The sequence below is a fragment of the Genypterus blacodes genome, unplaced genomic scaffold (genome assembly GCF_046128005.1).
Source record: "Genypterus blacodes isolate CSIRO-AG114 ecotype Tasmania unplaced genomic scaffold, CSIRO-AGI_Gbla_v1 ptg000022l_1, whole genome shotgun sequence".
Lineage (NCBI taxonomy): Eukaryota > Metazoa > Chordata > Actinopteri > Ophidiiformes > Ophidiidae > Genypterus > Genypterus blacodes.
The window spans coordinates 4,157,436-4,176,594 of NW_027466835.1; the positions used below are offsets into that span (position 1 = coordinate 4,157,436).

Sequence of the window (19,159 nt, forward strand, 5' to 3'; positions counted from 1 at the left end):
CTTTCATTATCTCAGAGGTCCCACAGATTTCTAATGGAAAGGTTTGCACGCTAGAACGCTGACGTGGACGTGGAGTGGGGAGGGGAAGTGATTGAGGAAACCTCCCTCCCTCTGCAAATCAAAGCGCCTGAACCTGAACTGTGATACGCAGACTGCTGAGGTTTTACTGGTGGAAAATGGTGGAAACCATCTGAATGATAAGCAGAGTGTCACTGACAGCACACACACACACACACACATACACACACTCGCTCCAACAGAGCATTCAGTCGAAAAACTGACAAACAGGTATTCAAAGATGTCAGTATGCCGACTAAATTGGCTTGATTTATGATCGTGCTGCAGGTGGCGGTGGATAACGCCGCCCCACAATGCAACACAGGAAGTTAAATGACAGATACTGAGGTGGAAATAGCTATGGAACGCTGTGGACAGTGAGCTTAAAGTGAAAGAAGGAGTCGGTGGGTCAAACACAGGAGGATCGATTACACAGGTAAGATGCGGCAAGTAGGAGTACACATGTAGGCCTACGTGCCTCACCAGGACCTTTATGGTTATGGATCAATCAAGAGTTTGTTGAGAGAACAAGTTCCAAACTAGTTGTGAACCAACGACATAGTACACGATCTCCGGTTAGTATTTTCCACAGTGTTTCTCTGTCTTTGTGGCTCATGTCGGCTTTAGTTTCCCCCTTTGCCCTGAGACTGAAATTCACCAGTACTTGTGTTTACTACCTTTTACGCCCGTGGCGTTTTGCCCGACACTTGAGTTTTCCTGTTATCTGTTTCCACTGTTTATTATCTGTTATCTTTCTGCCTGTTTTCCCGAGATTCTAGTGTTTGTTTCTGTGTGTGCTCTGTCATCAAACCAGCTTTTCAGCTATATCTTTTGTTCTCCCTGTCACCCTACATTTGTTTCCCCCCCCTTCACTCCATCTTGCTTTAGCTCTCTTACAGTTTATGGTTTGTGTGACTGGCGCAATTGTATTCAGACCAGCCCAAACGAATCATGAGTCCACTACTAGGTAGGTGTGAAAACAGCTTATTTCAGTTAATGATCGCCTCATTTTCTCCTGCTCTTTATGCGTGGTGTGTCTCCTTTACCTCTGAACCTCCAGAGAGGCGGCAGATGAAACATTTGCAGCCACCAAATTGATGTCACTTAGGTAGTAAAACACAGAGAGGTTGAGACAAACCGTCTGAACAGTCTGCAGACTTTGCCGCGAAACACTTTCTAACTCAACTTCTCTGATCCAAGACAACTTTCATCCCTTTCCTTCCCCGCGAGTCTGTTTTTGTCTTCAAGCACATCAACTTCTTTGTCTACTTTGTTTCAAGTGGAGATGTCGTTTGATGAAGACCGAGCCGCTTCCAACAGATGCTGCTGCTGCGCCGTCTGATTCATAGCTCTTGGTACAGCAGGTACACCGTAATATTTCACCAGGGATTTCAGGAGCCTGTATTAATTTTGACATTTCGGTTTCGTTTTACTCTTTCTGAAAGGCATTTTTTGTTCTCAAATACTTCATTTAATTACATTTTGTACTTCTGAAACTCCGAGTTTCTTTAAGGACAACAGAAGTGTAGTGTGCGATGCTGTTTGGAGCCTCTCCTTCCTCCAAATGGCAAATATGGAAAATGCATTTTAAATGGAATAATACAAGGCAGGAAATAAATGTAAGTCTTTTTAAATCAAACTCTAACCTTCCATTTAAACATTCTTTCATTGAGGGAGAGATAGTCATGCGGCACAAAAAGCACCACAAGGCCAAAACTTGCTCTCTGTCTAGATTTGGCTTTTATAATGTAAAAGTCCTTTAACGTTGTAAATGTAAGAATGTCATAATGCAGACAGTTAACCAAACAAAGTGAAGACAGAAATAGAGTGAATCCATGGGGTCTGGGTTCTGTTTCACAAACAGACTTGGTGTTTATGTTCAGTTCTATAAGGTTGCATTTCTTCATTGACCTGTTGTTCTTATGGATGTGAAATTTTCTATAAATAATAAATTCAGCTTAACTCCCTCCGAAAAATCTGTGAAATGTGAAATATCTCTTCTTGTGAGTGGATCTTAGTGTTTGCAGTCCTGTCTCACGTTGGCTGACTGAATACATAGATTGAATCCAATTAAAGGAAATATTTCTCAATCCTAACGCAATAATTAAGAATTACAAATCACCTCTATTTTCCATTTTCGACTGCTCTTTGTCACCTGGCAACAAAGGTTTCTGCCCTACTCCAGGTTGTAGACACGCCCTAGACATGCCCCCATTATGTGCGTCTGGATGAAGACTGTCCACACTGGAGTCCTAAAGTCCAAACTTCCCCGAGTCTGATGTCCCTAACGTGTGGCTGCGACATTGGGACATGAACGTGACAGCCTTTACCAGGCTCAGAACTTGTCAATCAGCCCACGTACGTGCTGTGACAGGGATTTTTTTTTCCATTGACGCCAATGAGGCAATGAAGGCAGAAAAATTTGATTATGCAGGGCCGTCGCCACGCAGCGCGTCGAGTAAAGGAAGGATTTCAGTCTGCTGTGGATGTCTCAGCTCGAGATTAAGAGCTTCCACACACACGACAGTATGGACACTATACACACTATATTCAGCCTATATGATTCCCCTGAATCTGCAACATCAGCACCACGGCCGGGACGAACAGCGATGTTCCAGGGTCTCGACCTTATTGTGGTCATCATGGGGGATTTACAGCCATCTGCTGCAGGAAGCTCTCTGTCTCCCTCTCTGCATTTTTATGTGCGTGTGTGTGTGTGTGTGCGTGTGTGTGTGTGTTTGTGTCTGTGTCTGCGTGTGTCTCTTTGTATTCCTGTCACTCTTTCATCCTTCCTGCAGCACATTTCTTTTCTTTCTCTGTCAGTGACTTTCACTCAAGCTGGGATAATTCAGAGTAAAAGGTCACATTTAAAGAGAGAAACAGTCGTAATATTTCAAATATCACCGCTTGACGGCAGTTTGTTTGCCCCGGACTTATGATCCCTCAAATATTATTAGTAAATCAATGTAAAGAAACAGCAGCAGTGGAAGGTAGGGAGGTAATAAAAATGGTGCACAAATTACCTTGTGGTGAAATGCAGCATGACAGAAAAAGCAAAAAACATAAAGAGAGAGGAGAGAGAGAGAGAGAGAGAGGGAGGGAGAGAGGGAGAGTGAGGGGGAGAGAGAGAGAGAGGGAGAGAGAGAGAGAGAGGGAGAGATGGACAGTGGGGAGAGAGAGGGAAAGAGAGGGAGAAGGGGAGAGAGAGAGAAAGAGAAAGAGAAGAGAGAGAGTGAAAGGGAGAGAGGGAGACAAAGGGCGGGACAGAAGAGTGAAAGAAACAGTGAGAAAGGGAGAGCGAGAGAGCAAGAGAGAGTGAAGGAGAGAGAGAGAGAGTGAGAGGGAGAGGGGTATCAAAAGAGGGGGAGAGAGTTTGTGTTTCTGCATAAGACCAGATCTACAGAAAATCCTACTGTGGCCTTGGGTTGAATTACATAACAATGAAGGAGGAAGGAGGGAGCGGAGTGAGGTTGGGCACTGATAAACATAAATAATAAACAGAGAACCAGGGGAGAAAAAAAAACGCCTCACTGAGCAAGAGGGGAGAGAAAGGAAGACGAGCTCATTACGAGAGGACGCAGTAAGTACAATAGGTCCATCAGTCGATCGGGAACTCAATCAAGGACCGTAAATAATCAAACCGAAGATCTCCAAATCATGAGGTGGAATAATTCAGCATCCCACCATAGAACACGCGGCAGCACTGTGATGTTTAATGCATCCTGTTAGGGTTGTGCCTTTGGGCGTTGTTTAGGTTGTTACTAATGTGTTAACGCAGGCGGATTACGTAATGGGATGTCATTTATTTAGGGTGACAATAATGTGAAAGCATATAAAGCCGTGTTAATGTAAATGTGCATATTAACTATGGATGAAATCCTGAAAAATCCTCTTATTCATTATTCAAGCTTCTGCTTCGCTCTAAGGTCTTGGGTTCGTCGACATTTCATCATCATGCAACTCAAAAAACAACTAACTAACAAGCCGTGAAGAATCCTTTCACGCCCTTCCTGACCTCGTTTGGCAGATAGGGACAAAATGTCATCTGAGGGCTCGTTTCTGCGCCACGGTAACCACGAAAGCCACGGCTACAAGAAGGAGGAGGGGAACAGCCAGAGTGACGGCAACGCAACCAACATGTTTACGAGTCTAAAAGCGTGTGAGGCCTCGTGTCATTCTCTCCGGGTTCCCCTTCTGTGTTGACATTGTAGTAATCTCTTCTATCTCCACCGATCCAGATTGACTCCCAGAACAAGCAAGAGGAGGGTATTTAATATTTAAAATAAGCCTATATTTGTACAGCGCACACTGTGAGTGTTTGATTTGGCATGGAACCCAAACAAACTGCTGCTCTTTGTGCGTTCTGGTGCAGCTGATGACCCACAAGCAGCCAGGCGAAACAACGTGTACCTTCTATATCTGTTCCGACATAAAAACCAAGGTAATTAACACGATGACGCCAGATGGTTTCGCAGGAACATAACGATAATGAGCGCGTTAAGGATGTATACTGTATATGTACAGTGTCTGTGTGTGTGTATATTTGTGTGTGTGTGTGTGTGTGGAGGTGTTAATAATCTCCCTCTAGCTTTAACTAGCTGTGACTCCACACACTCTTTTTGTGATTTGGCATTAATTAGAATCTGCTCGCCGTGTTCCTCTTTAACACAGGAAACAGTTTGTTCTCAGGGGTGTGGGGGGGGTCTGCTTCCAGCGAGCGTTCCGCCTGAATCAAGCTCCTTCCCTCGGCTGCCTGCTACGCTACGCAAATCTGAGCCGTAACCTGATGAAGACGTAATGATCAGTCGATGAAAGACAGTGACTGGAATTTGGCGACATTTTAAACACAGCTGGAGCTGTTTTCTGACAGTTACCGCTGCGTCTTCCTCAACCAGACCTCCACAGATGTCATCATCATCACCACCATCATCCTCATCATCACCATCATTCGCTGGAAACTTCAGCCTTTTTGGTTGAGGACTTGTCTTCACTTTCCCTGTCCACCTGGTCCAGCAAATTCTCGTCCTCAGGTTGAAACGTGTTTGGTTTCATCTGCGTGTTATCGGTGACTTTGCCCTTTGTCCCCTGGTTATTTCCTGGAGCTGATTAGTTTTGTCCTCGCGGTGAAGAGAGGACGCCCCGCTCGTTTGCCTCCTCTGTGTGACGAGGTGAGGAATGTGTTCTCAGGTCACGGCGGGCAAATCTCATCAAAAACAGAGGCGTGGGCGGAGCAACGCATGGAAAAGGGCATCACGTGTTCACTTCCTCACTCTGGATCGAGAGACGAGGCGAAACGCACTGAAGCCGGAACAGAGTGCTGCTGGGTCGCTGATGAGACGTGACGAACGCGTGAACAAGCTTGGATCTGTAGCCAAACTTTAAACATATATGGAATTTCTGCTCCAGAGCCGGAAATGAAAGAGTTAAAACGCCTTTATTTGCACTTTTTGGGATTCTGGTATCGCTCGTTTTTCCTTTTTTGAATTGCCATATTCGTATATTTTGTTGTGCTTTTAACGACTGAATTCACTGTGAACTCAGCAGAGACTCTGAAAATGGTAACAGCAGCTTTTCATACTTTCCTTACTCTCTTTACAGCGATAAAACTTCTAAAATAGACAAAGGAATTAAATACCCAAAAGTGAATTTGTTTGGCCTCATTCTTCTTTCCCGTTCCCGGGCCTGTAAACGCGTTTGTGTTCAACTTTCTGTAACTTTCGACCTTTGAATTTGGACGGCAAATTGGGGTGAAATACAAACTGAGAGGGTCGACTAATGTCAAACTCCCCGTGTGTGTGTGTGTGTGTGTGTGTGTGTGTGTGTGTGTGTGTGTGTGTGTGTGTGTGTGTGTGTGTGTGTGTGAGTAAAGCTAAAGACAAAAGACATCGTATTACTACTATATGCCTGTTCTGTCTCCAGCTGAACCTCAAGTACTGCCTGAATGTGAGGTATAAAGTACTGACCCGGCTCATTTTCACTTTGAGGCTCTTTGAAGGCGTTGAGCTGCACTCGTGTGTGAGAGTCTGATTCATCTCCTTCTCTCCCCATGAGCGCCCCCCTGCGACAGGCTTGGCCCGCCGTTCCCTCAGCATGTGAAATGAGCTGCGGGACGTTTCCCTCTCAGACGGCACCTGGAGGCTTTTAATGGTCAGCGGCGCGGCCCGTACCTTCCCTCTTCCACTCTTCCTGCCGCCTGACACCCTAACGAGCTGAGGGAACGCCGGCATCCTCACCGTTTGAGGTGCACAAGAGTTTGGTCAAAGATCTGGTCGATTTTCAGTAGTCTCCACATTCACTTGTTATTATTTCCGAGGAAGAGATTATGTAAATCCTAGAAACGACTTCCATCCAAACTGTCAAAGTAAACTTTTCACTTAGTGTATCTACTTTCAGAGAGCTGTTCTTTTTTGAAGGAGCATTTGAGTCTAACTGGGACATCTTGTGCTATTTGTTATCACGTAATGGACTTTGTGTTTGTCAAAGTGTCTGAGCTTCCTTGCATGAAATCGGCTGCTCCAAGATCCTAAACTGGGTTGTTTTCACTCAGTGTGCAAGGCAGTGCGTAGGCAAGCCGAGCAGAAATGGATGGATGTGTTCTCTGCCTATGAAACCGTCGGCAAGTTTCCCGAAACAGAGTCCAAACGAGAATCAGAACGTTGTAAATCCTCCCCATGTCGCCTTCACTGTCATGCAAACGCACACACAGACTGATGGCTGTTTAGCTGGATAATCAGCCGGCTGCTTGCTTCTCCACTGCTCCCTTTTGACAAACACAACACACAGGTCACTGCGTCCGTGACCTCTGAGGCGAGGAAACAAAGACGGCGTCAGATGGACAGAAGCGCCTCGAGACAGGTTCAGACCCGACTCAGATCACATTAGACTGAAGAACGTTTACGCCGCTAACAGGGAAACTCAGCAAACGCGTCCGTCAGGAGCTCGGTCTCGCTCACACAGCTGAGGCCCAAAATATAGCAGAAAATGTGATGCCGCGCGCTAAAAGCACCCCCCCTCCCACACACACACACACTCTGCACATCCAATTGTCAACACTTTGTTCCTGGCAGGCCCCTCAGCTTAGCTCGGCTATATTAGACGATAATGAATTCATTGGAATTTTTAACTACAGCGAACGCGTCGTCTCACTGAGCGTGTGCCCATTTGTTACAGCGGCCCGCGGCGCCTCGCTAAATAAGAACAAATAGCAGCGATGCCATAATCACCGCCAGCATTAGCTTTAATGTCGTTACCACGGTGAGTAATTGCGCGGAATGTAGCGAGCGGCCATCAGGCGTGGAGAATGTGGATGTGTAATGATATTAGGAGATTATTGAGATTGATTATTATAACGGCAAGTTAATTCTCTCTTCTGTTCCTGATGCCCTCTCCTTCTCTCTCTCTCACTCTCCTTATCTCTCCGGCTCACTCGCTCTCTCCTTCTCACTCTCTCTCTCTCTCTCTCCTGTCTCATTGTCTCCTCTCTACTTCTCAGTCGCTCCTTCACTTCTAAAATTGTTCATCTTTCTTCCTCTGTGTGGGGGAGAATGAGCTTTCCTCCTCCTCCTCCCTCTCCATTTTTCACTGCATTTTCCCTTCCTCTCACCGTCCCTCTGTGGATCCGTGAGTGTGTGTGTGTGTGTGTGTGTGTGTGTGTGTGTGTGTGTGTGTGTGTGTTTGTGTGTGTGTGTGTGTGAGTGAGAGAGAGAGATAGAATCTTAGTGTCTCTCTGTGAACGCACGTAAGAAACGCATATCTGTGAAGAGCCGGATTTAGAGCTGAATCATTCCTGCTTGACAGACAGCAAGAATCCTCCATCCGAAACTCAGATTCTGCTCAGCGTGTTCAGGCCCCCTCCAGTCTACTGCCCCCCATGGTTCCCGTTTGTATTGCACCTTGCAAAACGTTATTTTGGACAGCACACACAAAGAATGCTCGGAAACCCTCGATTGGCATAGTTAAAAGCATGTTGGGCGCATTTACACGCTACTTAAACATGTGATGGTAGAGCAGCATCATTCACGGTGACAGCAAGGCAAAGAAATGTTCAGTTCTTTCAAAGCAACGGATGAAAAGCACTCAAAAGAGCAAAGAGGAAGGATGGGACTTAACAGCATAATGGACCGTCAGCTGACAGCTAATCTCAAATGCAGACGGCGTCCACATAACGAGGACACAAGTTCAAGTCCTATCAGCAGATGTACCCAGATCGCATTTTAATTGGACGTGATGGCACAAGTCACATGACCTCTGGACCAATTACAGACAGTTCTCCAGCGTTACACTGTGTGCCCTGATCTAAGACGTGATCGCCGGCCTGGTCTTTTATCTATGATGGTGTGTGTGTGTGTGTGTGTGTGAGAGCGAGAGAGAGAGCGAGAACGAGAGCGAGAGCGAGAGGGAGGGAGAGAGAGAGAGAGAGAGAGAGAGAGTGAAAGAGATGTGTGTGTGTGTGTGCGTGGGCGTGAGAGCTTGAGTGTGTGTGTGTGTGTGTGTGTGAGCTTGTGTGTGAGAGCAAAGCAGACGCTCCTCTGATCGCTTACTTGGTGTCCTACTTATTCTCTGTGCAGCTCACCCAAAAAACAACCCTGAGCTGTGATATTATGCACACACACACTCACACACACACACACACTAGCTAAAACAACACTCTGCAGAAACACATCCACGCCCACATCTTCACACCCTACACACAAATAGCAGATAGAAACAACACCAGGAGGTGTGACAAAGTTGTCTTCTCCTGCACAAACACGCTGAAGGTGAGAGAGAATCTGTTTTCTCTCGTCCTCGTCTCTTCTTTGTCCCCGTGTGGGCTCCCCGCCAATCCCCCAGCATCCCTCTGCGTGTGTCACAGACAGCAGACATATTTCAGCTCTCACTGTCTCAGTCGGAACGCGCATGCAGACCATGCAGAAACATCAATTAAACTCAATCTAAATCCCAACATTAAAAGTCGACACCTAGAGTAAATCCCAGCGAGCGTCTGACAGATGGTTCTTCCAACGGCAACGCGGCAACACGGATCACATCCAAATTTCAGCAGGCTGGAGATCCGAATCCAAACGTGTTTGGACTGCAGCGTACAGCTTAACCAGCACAGCTTAACTAGTCCAGGTCTAACTAGGCCAGCTGCGAGCCTTAAGTGCTCCCGTCTCTGCCAGCTGCCTCCCATTCACCCTTTGTCCCCATTTCAATTTGTCCAAATTCCGGTTGTATCCCATCCTATTCCCCCATTTGTCCCACTTTCCTCCCATTTCTATTTCCCTACTTTTCCCCTTTTTCCCCTCCCTCTGTCCGTCCTCCCTCCACTCCCTGCTTCTCTCTCGCTCATCTGGGAGCCTGCAGTCTCTTCACATTAGACTCTTCAGTACAGAATGAAGGTTTGGTATTGATGCTGCCTGGGTTGGTTTTCCGCTGCCAGTTCAGTGTTTTGCTCAAAGGCACTAAGGGAGGCAGTGTATCTTCCCACAGAGATTCAAACTGATGACCGCCTGAGGGCCAGCCTGCTTAGTCACAGATCTATAAAACGACTAAACAACCCCGTAAAACTCAAGAAGATGTGAGAATAGGAGAAAGATGTTTGATATTCTTCATCTTCATCTTCTGGCCTTTGCTGCTCTTCGGGGCTGAATGGTGGACCAGTAAGATCTCCTGAGCCCCTCTTCCTCCCCCTTCTCTCACTTTAAATCAACCTTTTCCTCACTCGGCGGCCAGCAGCAGACACACACACACACACACACACATACGCACTCACACACGCGAGCGCACACACACATCCAGCAGGCCTGGAGATCTAACAAGGAGAAAGGGCAGCTCCCCCGAGTTCTCTACCTTTTCTTCTCTTCCACACATCCACCCCCCCTTCTCACACTTTCCTCCTGCCTCCTCCTCTTCCTCCTCCTCCTCTTCATCCCAGCACTGTAGCAGCACTCACGGCCGGGCAAGCACACAAACACTCTGCGACGTGAGAAAAGCTGCACAGGCGTGGGGCGTCGCTCAGTTTATCCAGCGCCATGTTTTTATTTATAAACGTTTAACCTGATTTCTCTCTTCTTCTTTTCAAACCTTCTGATTTTGAGGTTTCAGGTTTTATTCTCTCACAGACGGACGGGAGCCTGATGTTTCCACCTGAAACAGAGCTGAGCTGAGCTGAGCCGAGCCAAGAGCAGAAGGTGGAATCATCCCAATTAGAACCTGGGTTGTACTTCTACACTTTTTCCAATCTTCTAACACAAACAAACTGTATCCATTACACCACATCACACCTTGTAACTTCCTCTTGTTTAATCATTAAATGTCAGGGCTTAATGTCGTTTCTTTCCTCCTAATTTGTACATTCAAAGGTTTCCTACAACCTAAAGCTGCTACACAAAAATGTACACAAAAATTGAACACTTTCTTAGTTTGTTATGCAGCAAATCCTTTTGGAAGTGAGGATGATTAATCCGCGACCTTTTGATGCCTGTGCTTGACATTGTTAAACATTTACACGAACCCACTTCCTACACGGGACAAAGTTCATTCATGTCTCAAAAAGACTGCGGAGCCGCCGGTTCTTGGCAATTAATGTAAATAACATTTGCTTAAGTAACGATTCGCTACTTTCCAAAGGCCTCGCTCGGTTCGCTCGCACACAATCAAGCTGCCTGTTTGGAAACTGAAATAGATTTATTCTTTCCACTCCAACACTTTCCTATGTGTTATATAATGGTGTGCAGAGAACTTGCACACTGGGGGAGAGAGAGAGAGAGAGGTAGAGGGAGAGAGAGAGAGAGGAGGAGGGAGAGTGAGAGAGAGAGAGTGTGTCACTTTGACAGTTTATTCAATCTGCAGTTCAGGAGTCAGGGAAGTCAAACTTTTAAGGGAAAACATTGAATCGTATAGCAAAGCTGGTTCATTATTGTGCATTATGGTATACGGCCAATAAGCTGTAATTATTCTTACATGACAGGCTGAGTCGTCTCAAACGTCTCGTCAGTTGCGGAGTCTTTGTCTCAAGTCATCCAATTAGTTAGAGTTTACTGGATGTTGAAGACACACCGCCAGCTGGTGATACGGACGTCGTCGTTGCGTTATACGTCCACATCCAACTGTGGGAAGAATCTACCTACGATCCGTATGTCCGTCGTTTTGACACTGACGCAACGAACGCGAGGCTGATTCCCAGCACTGGCGTTTAAGCTCAAAACACCCGACGGCTAGTAACAAAGGCATGGAGTTCAAAGGACAGGAGAGACGGCTGTACTTCTTACTTTGATTTTATCATAGAGTTCCTTTTCAAACGGTAGAACTTCGCTCTTAATAATGGAGTTTGAAAGAATTCGAGAATCAAGACTTTTCCAAGGGCAGGCAGGTAGAAAAACCAAGAAAGACTTCACTCTATTGATTCATTGCAACATCAGAGGGCAGCTAGCTAGAGGAGCTGGAGCTGGTTGATTTGGCGGAGAGAATTTATATATACATATGTTTCAATGATAATTCCTAACTCTTATTTTGAAATTTGGTCTTTGTGAGCCTGCGCCAAGGCAAGAGTTGGAGTTGGACCAGGATAATAGAACTTTTGAGCCCATCTTTGACACAGTGTGCTGTTAAGATTTCCTTTGAGGATCAGGATGGGCCTCGGGTGGAGAGTTCAGATGAATGATGGAAACATCTTCAGGCCCTTTGAGCTCCAAAGAGCGAGCGAGGGAACGCAAAAGAGAGCGAATGAGGAAGAAAGGGAGGAGAGGCAGAGGAAAACAACCAGAGGAAGGACAACCGGGGACGAGACGAGGAGAAGCTGCTTGAGGAAAAGAAAGGAAAAGTGAACATCCAAGAACAGGACGGGGAGAGTAAAGTGATGATGAGGAGGAGGAGGAGGAGAGCTGAAGGGCCAGAGGAGATGAGAGAGGATAAGAGCAGGGGAGAGAGGAGATAAAAGGAGACGGAGAGATGAGCAGACACAGACGTGATCAAATATACATAAGATCTCCGCAACTATAGAAAGAACCTTAATGCCCCGACGGACTGACGCAAGGACAGACGGAGAGGAAGAGAGGGAAAGAGGATGACAGGCAGGGGGAGTGAGGGGGAGACAAGTGGGTGAGACAGACGAAGAGTGACAGACGGCAGGTGAGTTGGACCGAGGCAATAGAACATCCGCAGGCGCAATGAGGGAAGACGAAGGTAAAGGAGAGAGATCTCAACCAGCCGCTGCTGACAGGAACATCTCCACACAAAAGAGCTTAAATATGCTCGTGTTCAGGTACGTGAAGGAAGCGATGAAGGGCAACAAGACTAAACACACGCCACCGCTTCTACGTGCCTACAGACAAGCACATACTGGCTTTTATATACTTTGCCTGCAGTAAACTGGAAGCAGATAAGCCATGAAAAATGCATGAATGGTGAAAAGAGGAATGCAAAGCAGCGTTCCTTACATTCTCCCACCACAATTTAAACAATTTAGGCATCAGGCTGGATGCTCAGAATGTGAGTTGATGTTACGTCGGCTTTCGCCCGCTCTCTCCCGTCTTTGGTTTGTGGGAGAAGGAAAAGAAAGGCAACAAACAAAGAGCGGCGGGCGGGCGGCGCTACACGGGCGAAAGTACCGATTAGATGCAGAGCCGATCGATTCGACGTGACGATCGATCGGACACAACCAGGCGAGCCGCAAGTTAGAGGGAGAGCGCGCCGACCGTTTGCAGTATTGTCATGGCGACGAGGTTCATCTGCTCTGACTGACTGATGAGCTTTAATTAGTTGGAGTCCGTCTCTTTTCTCGCTCCCTGGGCAGCCGTTTCTTTCCGCTTTAGTCCCCTTCCTCTTTTTGCCTCATTTTGTATTTGAGTTGGATTTAATTAACTTAAAAACTCCCTCCTTGCCTGAGGCAGCTTGTGACCCTACAGTTCACCACCGATTTGGTCTGTCGAGGGTCTAACAGACAGGTGCAGAGGAAGGTGAGGGGGGGGCCGGGATCCGACCACAGCTCCTATTCATGTCTCAGTATTTACTAAACTGAAGCAGAGGAGAAGATATGCTGCTGTTACTAAGCCTGGCAACCCTGTGTGTGTGTGTGTGTGTGTGTGTGTGTGTGTGCTTCTTGAAGTGTCCCGCATTATATTTAGTTTCGTATTTCGTGCTGCCAAAAAATGTCTCGCAGGCACAGCAGACTTCTTCCTCTGTGCCACTCGCATCACTCCGAGCGCTCCGGCGTTTGTGGCAAAGCGGCGTCGCGGTTGCATCATTCCGCTTGGCGAGTCTTTCGGGGTCGCCGCACAATCTGAGCGAAGGCGGAGGAGCAGTGAGCCGACGACTGTCGATCTTACCTCAGCCAATCGGCTTCAGACTCGTATGGGCGCATGTCAACGACCCGAGCTTTGTCGACTTGCCGGAGTGTGAGAGAGGAGAGGAAGAAGGAGCTTTGGCCCAAATGAGGATACACGCTCTGATGTCAGTGGGCCTGTCACACGCTTCACACACGCTCCTGCTGGAAACTGTTTCAGTCTCATTCCGGCGTGCGATAAGTGAGACGCTTGCTCGGCTGTGAATGTGCCACTGAATGTAAATTCTGAGTCAAACTAATTAAAGTTTTACTTTCCTCAGCGACGTGATGACGGTGAAAATGAACAGGCAGCCGAAAGGCAACAACGGCCGCACTCCTCTGAAACTACTATCTTACATTCTCACATTTGATTGTAAAGGTGTTTACTTCTAATCAAACAACTCCTATTCATCATGACTCACATCCATACGTTCCAAATAAGCAGCACCATCTGCTCTATCTATGCAGTTATAGAAGAGGGACAGAGTTGGGAACTCAAGATCAGGCATTCTGATTGGCCCGGTCCGAAACAATTAGATATGCAGTGTTAAATGGACCGGCTCTGGGCATCGGGCCTCTATTTTGACCAATCAGAATCAAGAACACGGGCGTGAGGCGTAAGCCCACCGAGCTCCAAGACACAACAGAGACGCTCGCCAAGTCGCCACCATTTGGCGAGTGAGTGGAGACAAAAGTAGAGGAGACAGAAACACAAATAGTCAACATATATCTGTATATCTCTAACAGCCACTGTGAAGATTGTGTCGCCATGGCAGCAGATCCTCTTTCTGCGTTTCGGGGCTCTTTAATGGCTGCACTGTACCAAACTAAACGCCTGGCTCCACTTTTGCTTCAGTTTGCTAAAGGACAGAGGAAGTCGCCGGGCCAGCGAGAGGAAGAAAATGTTCTTGCCACGAGCGAGACGCGAGCCTTGAAATGATATCGGCTTTGTTTGGGGAAAAACATGACGTTCCGTGTGCGGTTGACTCATTCCGCATCTAACAGGATGACGAGCTGGAGAGCCTCCACTCTGCCAAACGCCGCTGATTGGGACGAGCTGCTGCGACTTCCACAAACGCAGAGTCAAGTGCTGCGCTCTGACCAACTGTGCACGGCGTGAAGCATCCGGTTTCATCCACAGCCTCTCGCCCGCTCATTTACTCAACAACCGCAGGCTGACAGCACAAACCAGATGCTCAGCACTTCATTGGAAATCACTTTTTCCACCAATGCACACGGAGGAAGAGCGGCCGCTGCTCCTCCAGGATTAAACCCCGCCCCCCTGCCCGCCTCGCCAGTTTGTTTTCCATTATTTATAGAGGAATCATGTCGAATCTATTTTAAGAAGGCCTCTTTTCCACAAACGCACATTCGGTGGAGATTCAGCCGCTAAGCCAGACCCAGATTTGAAAGAGAGGCCGGATGTTTTCAATCTAAAGCCGCGCTCGTATCAGCGCGGCGCAGGTGAGGAAGGTTATCGGTGTCTGACTGCACGACGGCAGGATCACCTACGGCAAAATGTGGCCTCCTCTGGTGCCATTGACAAAATTTAGGAGATAAGTGTCTTCTTTAGCTGATGTTAGTGAATAAGGCTGGAGGTTGATGTAACTACAGGCTGACATTGAAGTCAAAAATATCATCCTCCTCTGTTTCCACTTTGCTCCCTTTGTTTGATTTCTTTCCATTTACAACGCAAATATTCTTGCTAACGCTCAATGAATTCTCGCGTTAGCAGTGTTGCGTTCCCGTCCGGGCATAGCTGAAACTCCTCTTCTTCTTCTGTTTCTCTGATTGATCTCAGAGGGAATCCCAGCCACGCAAAAACACAACCATTTTTCGGTAAACAATAACAAAAAATTACTTGATTTTCAATGACTCCTTTTTTCATTTCGCTGCTTCAAACACGTCAGGACAGAAACACAGCGTCGGCCGTGGTCGAGTGTGTGTCAGAGTGTGATGTGGGACCAATGTTCTGGATGATTTCATCGCGATTCACACCTCAACATCTCCCCGTCTGTGGGAACCTCGTGGGAGCAGCCAGGGGGACTGAAGGAGCACAAAGGTTTTTAACCCTGCAACCACTCAAGAGCTTTGCGTCTACCTGATGTGTTCTCCACACACACGCACACACACACACACACACACACACACACACGTACACCTACACACCTTGAGTAGCTTTTGAAATGGCTTCACAAGTCTGTTCTGCTTGTGTGTGTTCTTGTGTGTGTTTCAGATGAGCGGCGGTCTGTTACCTGGAACAAAGCTTCCCTGGACAACGTCCTTGTACGCCCACCAACCCTCATTAAGCTTGGATGCAATAGCCTGAGCTGCATAGGGAGAGAGGGGGGGGGAAGGAGAGAGACAGAGAGGGAGAGAGAGAGAGGGAGGGGGGGAGAGAGGAGAGAGAGAGAGAGAGAGAGAGGGAGAGAGAGAGAGAGGCAGCGAGGGGGAGAGAGTGAGCGAGGGTAGGGAGAGTGAGGGGGAGGAAGCGAGAGAGAAGGAGAAAGAGAGAAAGTGTCAGATAGAGAGGGAGAGAGTGTGACAAAGACAGTGACAGATAGAGTCAGAGAGCAAGTGAAAGGGTGAGATAGTGTGAGAGAGAGAGAGAGAGGGGGGAGAGAAAAAAGAGAGTGAGTTAAAATGGTTTTAGATTCTTCTCCTCTCTCACTATCATGGGTTACTCAGTGAAATGAAAGCTTTTAAAGTAGGTCAGAGTGGAGATGTACTCCTGAGTGGAGCATGACACACACACACACAGACACACACAGACACACTCCTGTGCTACACATTATTTAACACTTTGCATCCTGTGTGGTTTTGGCCCGGGGCTGCTGCTCCACCAACATCCACATCAGCCAGCAGCAGCAATTAAGACGCCGCCTGCAGGAGCTGACAGGCGGGGCTGAGCGCCGCTGCACCGTTACCCAGCAGCCCCGGCTCCGCTAGGCTACAGCGAGCTGTGATTACAGCTGTCAGCAGGGGGCGTTTCACTGTGTTGGTTTGTGTTTGTCTGTCTGTTATTAGGACGGCTCAATGTAACCGCGTCTCCAAAACAATTTGACAGATTTCAGTGATACATGATTTAGAAACATGAGAGGAACACCTGCTTCATTATGGTGCCAACAGCGCCACCACATGGTCCTCTGACATGTTGGCTCCTATCTTGAGAACTGTGCGGCATGGAGGTTGTGAGATTGTGTTTTCATCTGTGGGTTTGTTTGTTTGTGTTATACGAAAACTAATGAATCAATTTTCATGAAACTTGGTGTCCACTTATTACAGTGTTGTCACTTTGTGTTACACCGGAGATGGGCCGTCTGATCAGGATCCTGATGTAGCAGAGCGACGTACGAAACACACAGCGGCCATCGTTATGAAGATCAAGATGATGTAGATTCATCGACCCATTGTTATTGATCTCAATCCAGGAGAAGACAGATCCATAATAAGTGATTGGCCGAGAGTCATCCCTTATCCCTTAACTGTGGAATTATTGACAGGAGTTAGTTGCCAATCAAAAGGGGGATGTACGTTAACACACATAAACAAATGTGAACCAATCAGTGACTTGGCCGACATTTCCTCTCGTGTTTTTTTACGTGTCGATTCGTCCGGAGACGCGGTGATTTCCCGACGGATGCAGCAGCTTGAGGGAACCCTGGGGATTCCTCAGGGTTCCCTCAGGTCCCACCGCGTTCCCACGGGACAGAAACAGTGTTATAATGAGTCCTTCCTCACCGGATTGCGATGGGGAAGAACGCGGCCTCGGGAATGGATAGAGGATGAGGAGGAGGGGGTGGAGGAGGAGGAGGAGGAGAAATACTGCAGCTGTGGAATATATCAGAAGACCATCTCATCCGTGGCGGAAACGGTGATGTTCGAGCTCCTGGGAAAAACCTCATCGCTTCATGATTCAATCGTAGTTTTCTTGCGTAACGCGGCGTGTCAAAGCCGCTGCGAGATGCTAGCCTGCAGGCCAACGATGGGATTTTCACGACGAGATTAGAGCAAAATGTGCACGGATCAGATTCCAGCGAAACGTTTGATCTCAGTTGTGTTCTGATGATGAAGACGGAGTGGGAGATTTGGCCTGTGTGCGTGTGTGCGTGTGTGTGTGTGTGTGTGTGAGTCAATGGATGACTTCATGTTTAAGCACTTTCACATATTGACAGCGATAGTCATATTTTACGCTGATCTATAAATAGTCATGTGACTCCAAAAGGCCTTAGAATGCTGCGCGGCGTGTGTGTGTGTCTGTGCGTGCTTGTGTGAAACCTTTGATCGAAAAGTGAAAAGTGCCTCCATGCCAACAAAAGAAAGCCCAGGATGTTCCCTGCTATCACTGCCAAATTCATTTACAGGTGTTTAAATATGCAGAGACTGACGGCAGAGCAAAGATCAATCTGAATTATTGATCTCTTCCCGTGATGTTTGTCTTCTCAATCAGTCACTTTATGGACAATGTAAACTTTTGTACATGTGCAGTTTGTTCCCATGCCCAATTTGACCAATAGTCTTTAACCGTGTGCACTCATGTAATCATCCATGTGAAATGATCGTCACACAAACAAAAACACACACACATCCAGACAATGCACAATAATCATCACCCCTTCATGCTGTTACTTGCATATACTTATGAGTGTGTGTGTGTGTGTGTGTGTTATGTGTTATGTGTGTGTGTGTGTGTGTGTTATATGTGTGTATGTGTGTGTGTGTTATATGTGTGTGTGTGTGTGTGTGTGTTATGTGTGTGTGTGTGTGTGTGTGTGTGTGTGTGTGTGTGTGTGTGTGTGTGTGTAGCATCATTAATTTTGTTCCATTTGTACAGAGAAAATGAAGGTCTTCAGTTTTTGTTTCAGGCCAGATCGGAGCCATCTCATGTCGTCGTTATGTGAAATCAAATAAAAATGAATAACTTACAATATAAGTGTTTTTATATGATTTAAATCCAAAATAAATGTTGTTATCTGTAGTTGGTGGGCTCCTCTGCCTCACACTGAAGTCCGCCCCTGTGTGCTTCACGGCTGGATTCAATCAGGGCGAGATTACAGTTTGTCAGAAAGCTCCAGAAAGCTTGAAAGCAGCCAATCATCGACCGGAAATACCTCCAATCTTATTAATGATGTAATTAGTGACTGATTGGAGACTTTGACAACACTTTGAAGATGCGGATGATTACAGCAGCGGCAGCAGCGGCTCGGTGCCTGGTAAACAGTGTGTGTGTGTGTGTGTGTGTGATGTTGGAGAGTGGCAGCTTACTTACCTGATGACGTGAAGATGAAACACGCTTGCAGAATGAGAGATATATCCCAGGCGACACGCATGCTTCGTTCAGTTCCGGCTCATTTCCCCTTCAGCGGCTTCTTCTAGGCGGAGGTCTGCGGGCTCGCGCGGACAAACTTTGGGCATTTTCCTCCTCTTTCTCCGGTGTTTGTGGAGCCCCGCGTCTCCCCCCGCGGAGGAGCGTCCGGGCGGCTGCTGCTCCTGCTGCTGCTTTGCCTCGCCGGAAATTCTCCCCTCACAGCATCGTCCTCCTCTGGCGTCCGGGCGACATTTTCTATTAAATACCTTGATTTTTTTCTTTCTTTACCGCCTCTCTGTCATCTTTCTCTTCATCCTAAATGGATTCCAGCCTCGGGGTCCATCCGGTTCGCGTCCTGGTGGGGGTTTTTTTTGGTGGGGGTTCTTTTTTTTTAGGGGGGAGCAGGTGGGTCGCGGTTCGTGGCGCAGCCGCTCGATCTGCTGCGGAGCTGAGAAGTTCAGTGACGACGCAAAGCGCACCGCGAGCGCACA

The 19,159-nt window shown here is 47.3% G+C and overlaps 1 protein-coding gene across 1 annotated transcript in view; it reads right to left on the minus strand.

Moving 5' to 3' along the window:
- LOC142992324 (carbonic anhydrase-related protein 10-like) overlaps positions 1 to 19,104 on the minus strand; it is a 57,518-nt gene extending 38,414 nt beyond the window's left edge. Inside the window, exons 1-2 of the mRNA XM_076142690.1 lie at positions 18,630 to 19,104; positions 15,616 to 15,690 (exon numbers count right to left, since the gene is read on the minus strand). Of these exons, the coding sequence (XP_075998805.1) occupies positions 15,616 to 15,690; positions 18,630 to 18,690 (136 nt within the window). The 5' untranslated portion in view covers positions 18,691 to 19,104. The remainder of the gene's footprint in view (positions 1 to 15,615; positions 15,691 to 18,629) is intronic.
- Between the last annotated feature and the right edge of the window lie 55 nt (positions 19,105 to 19,159).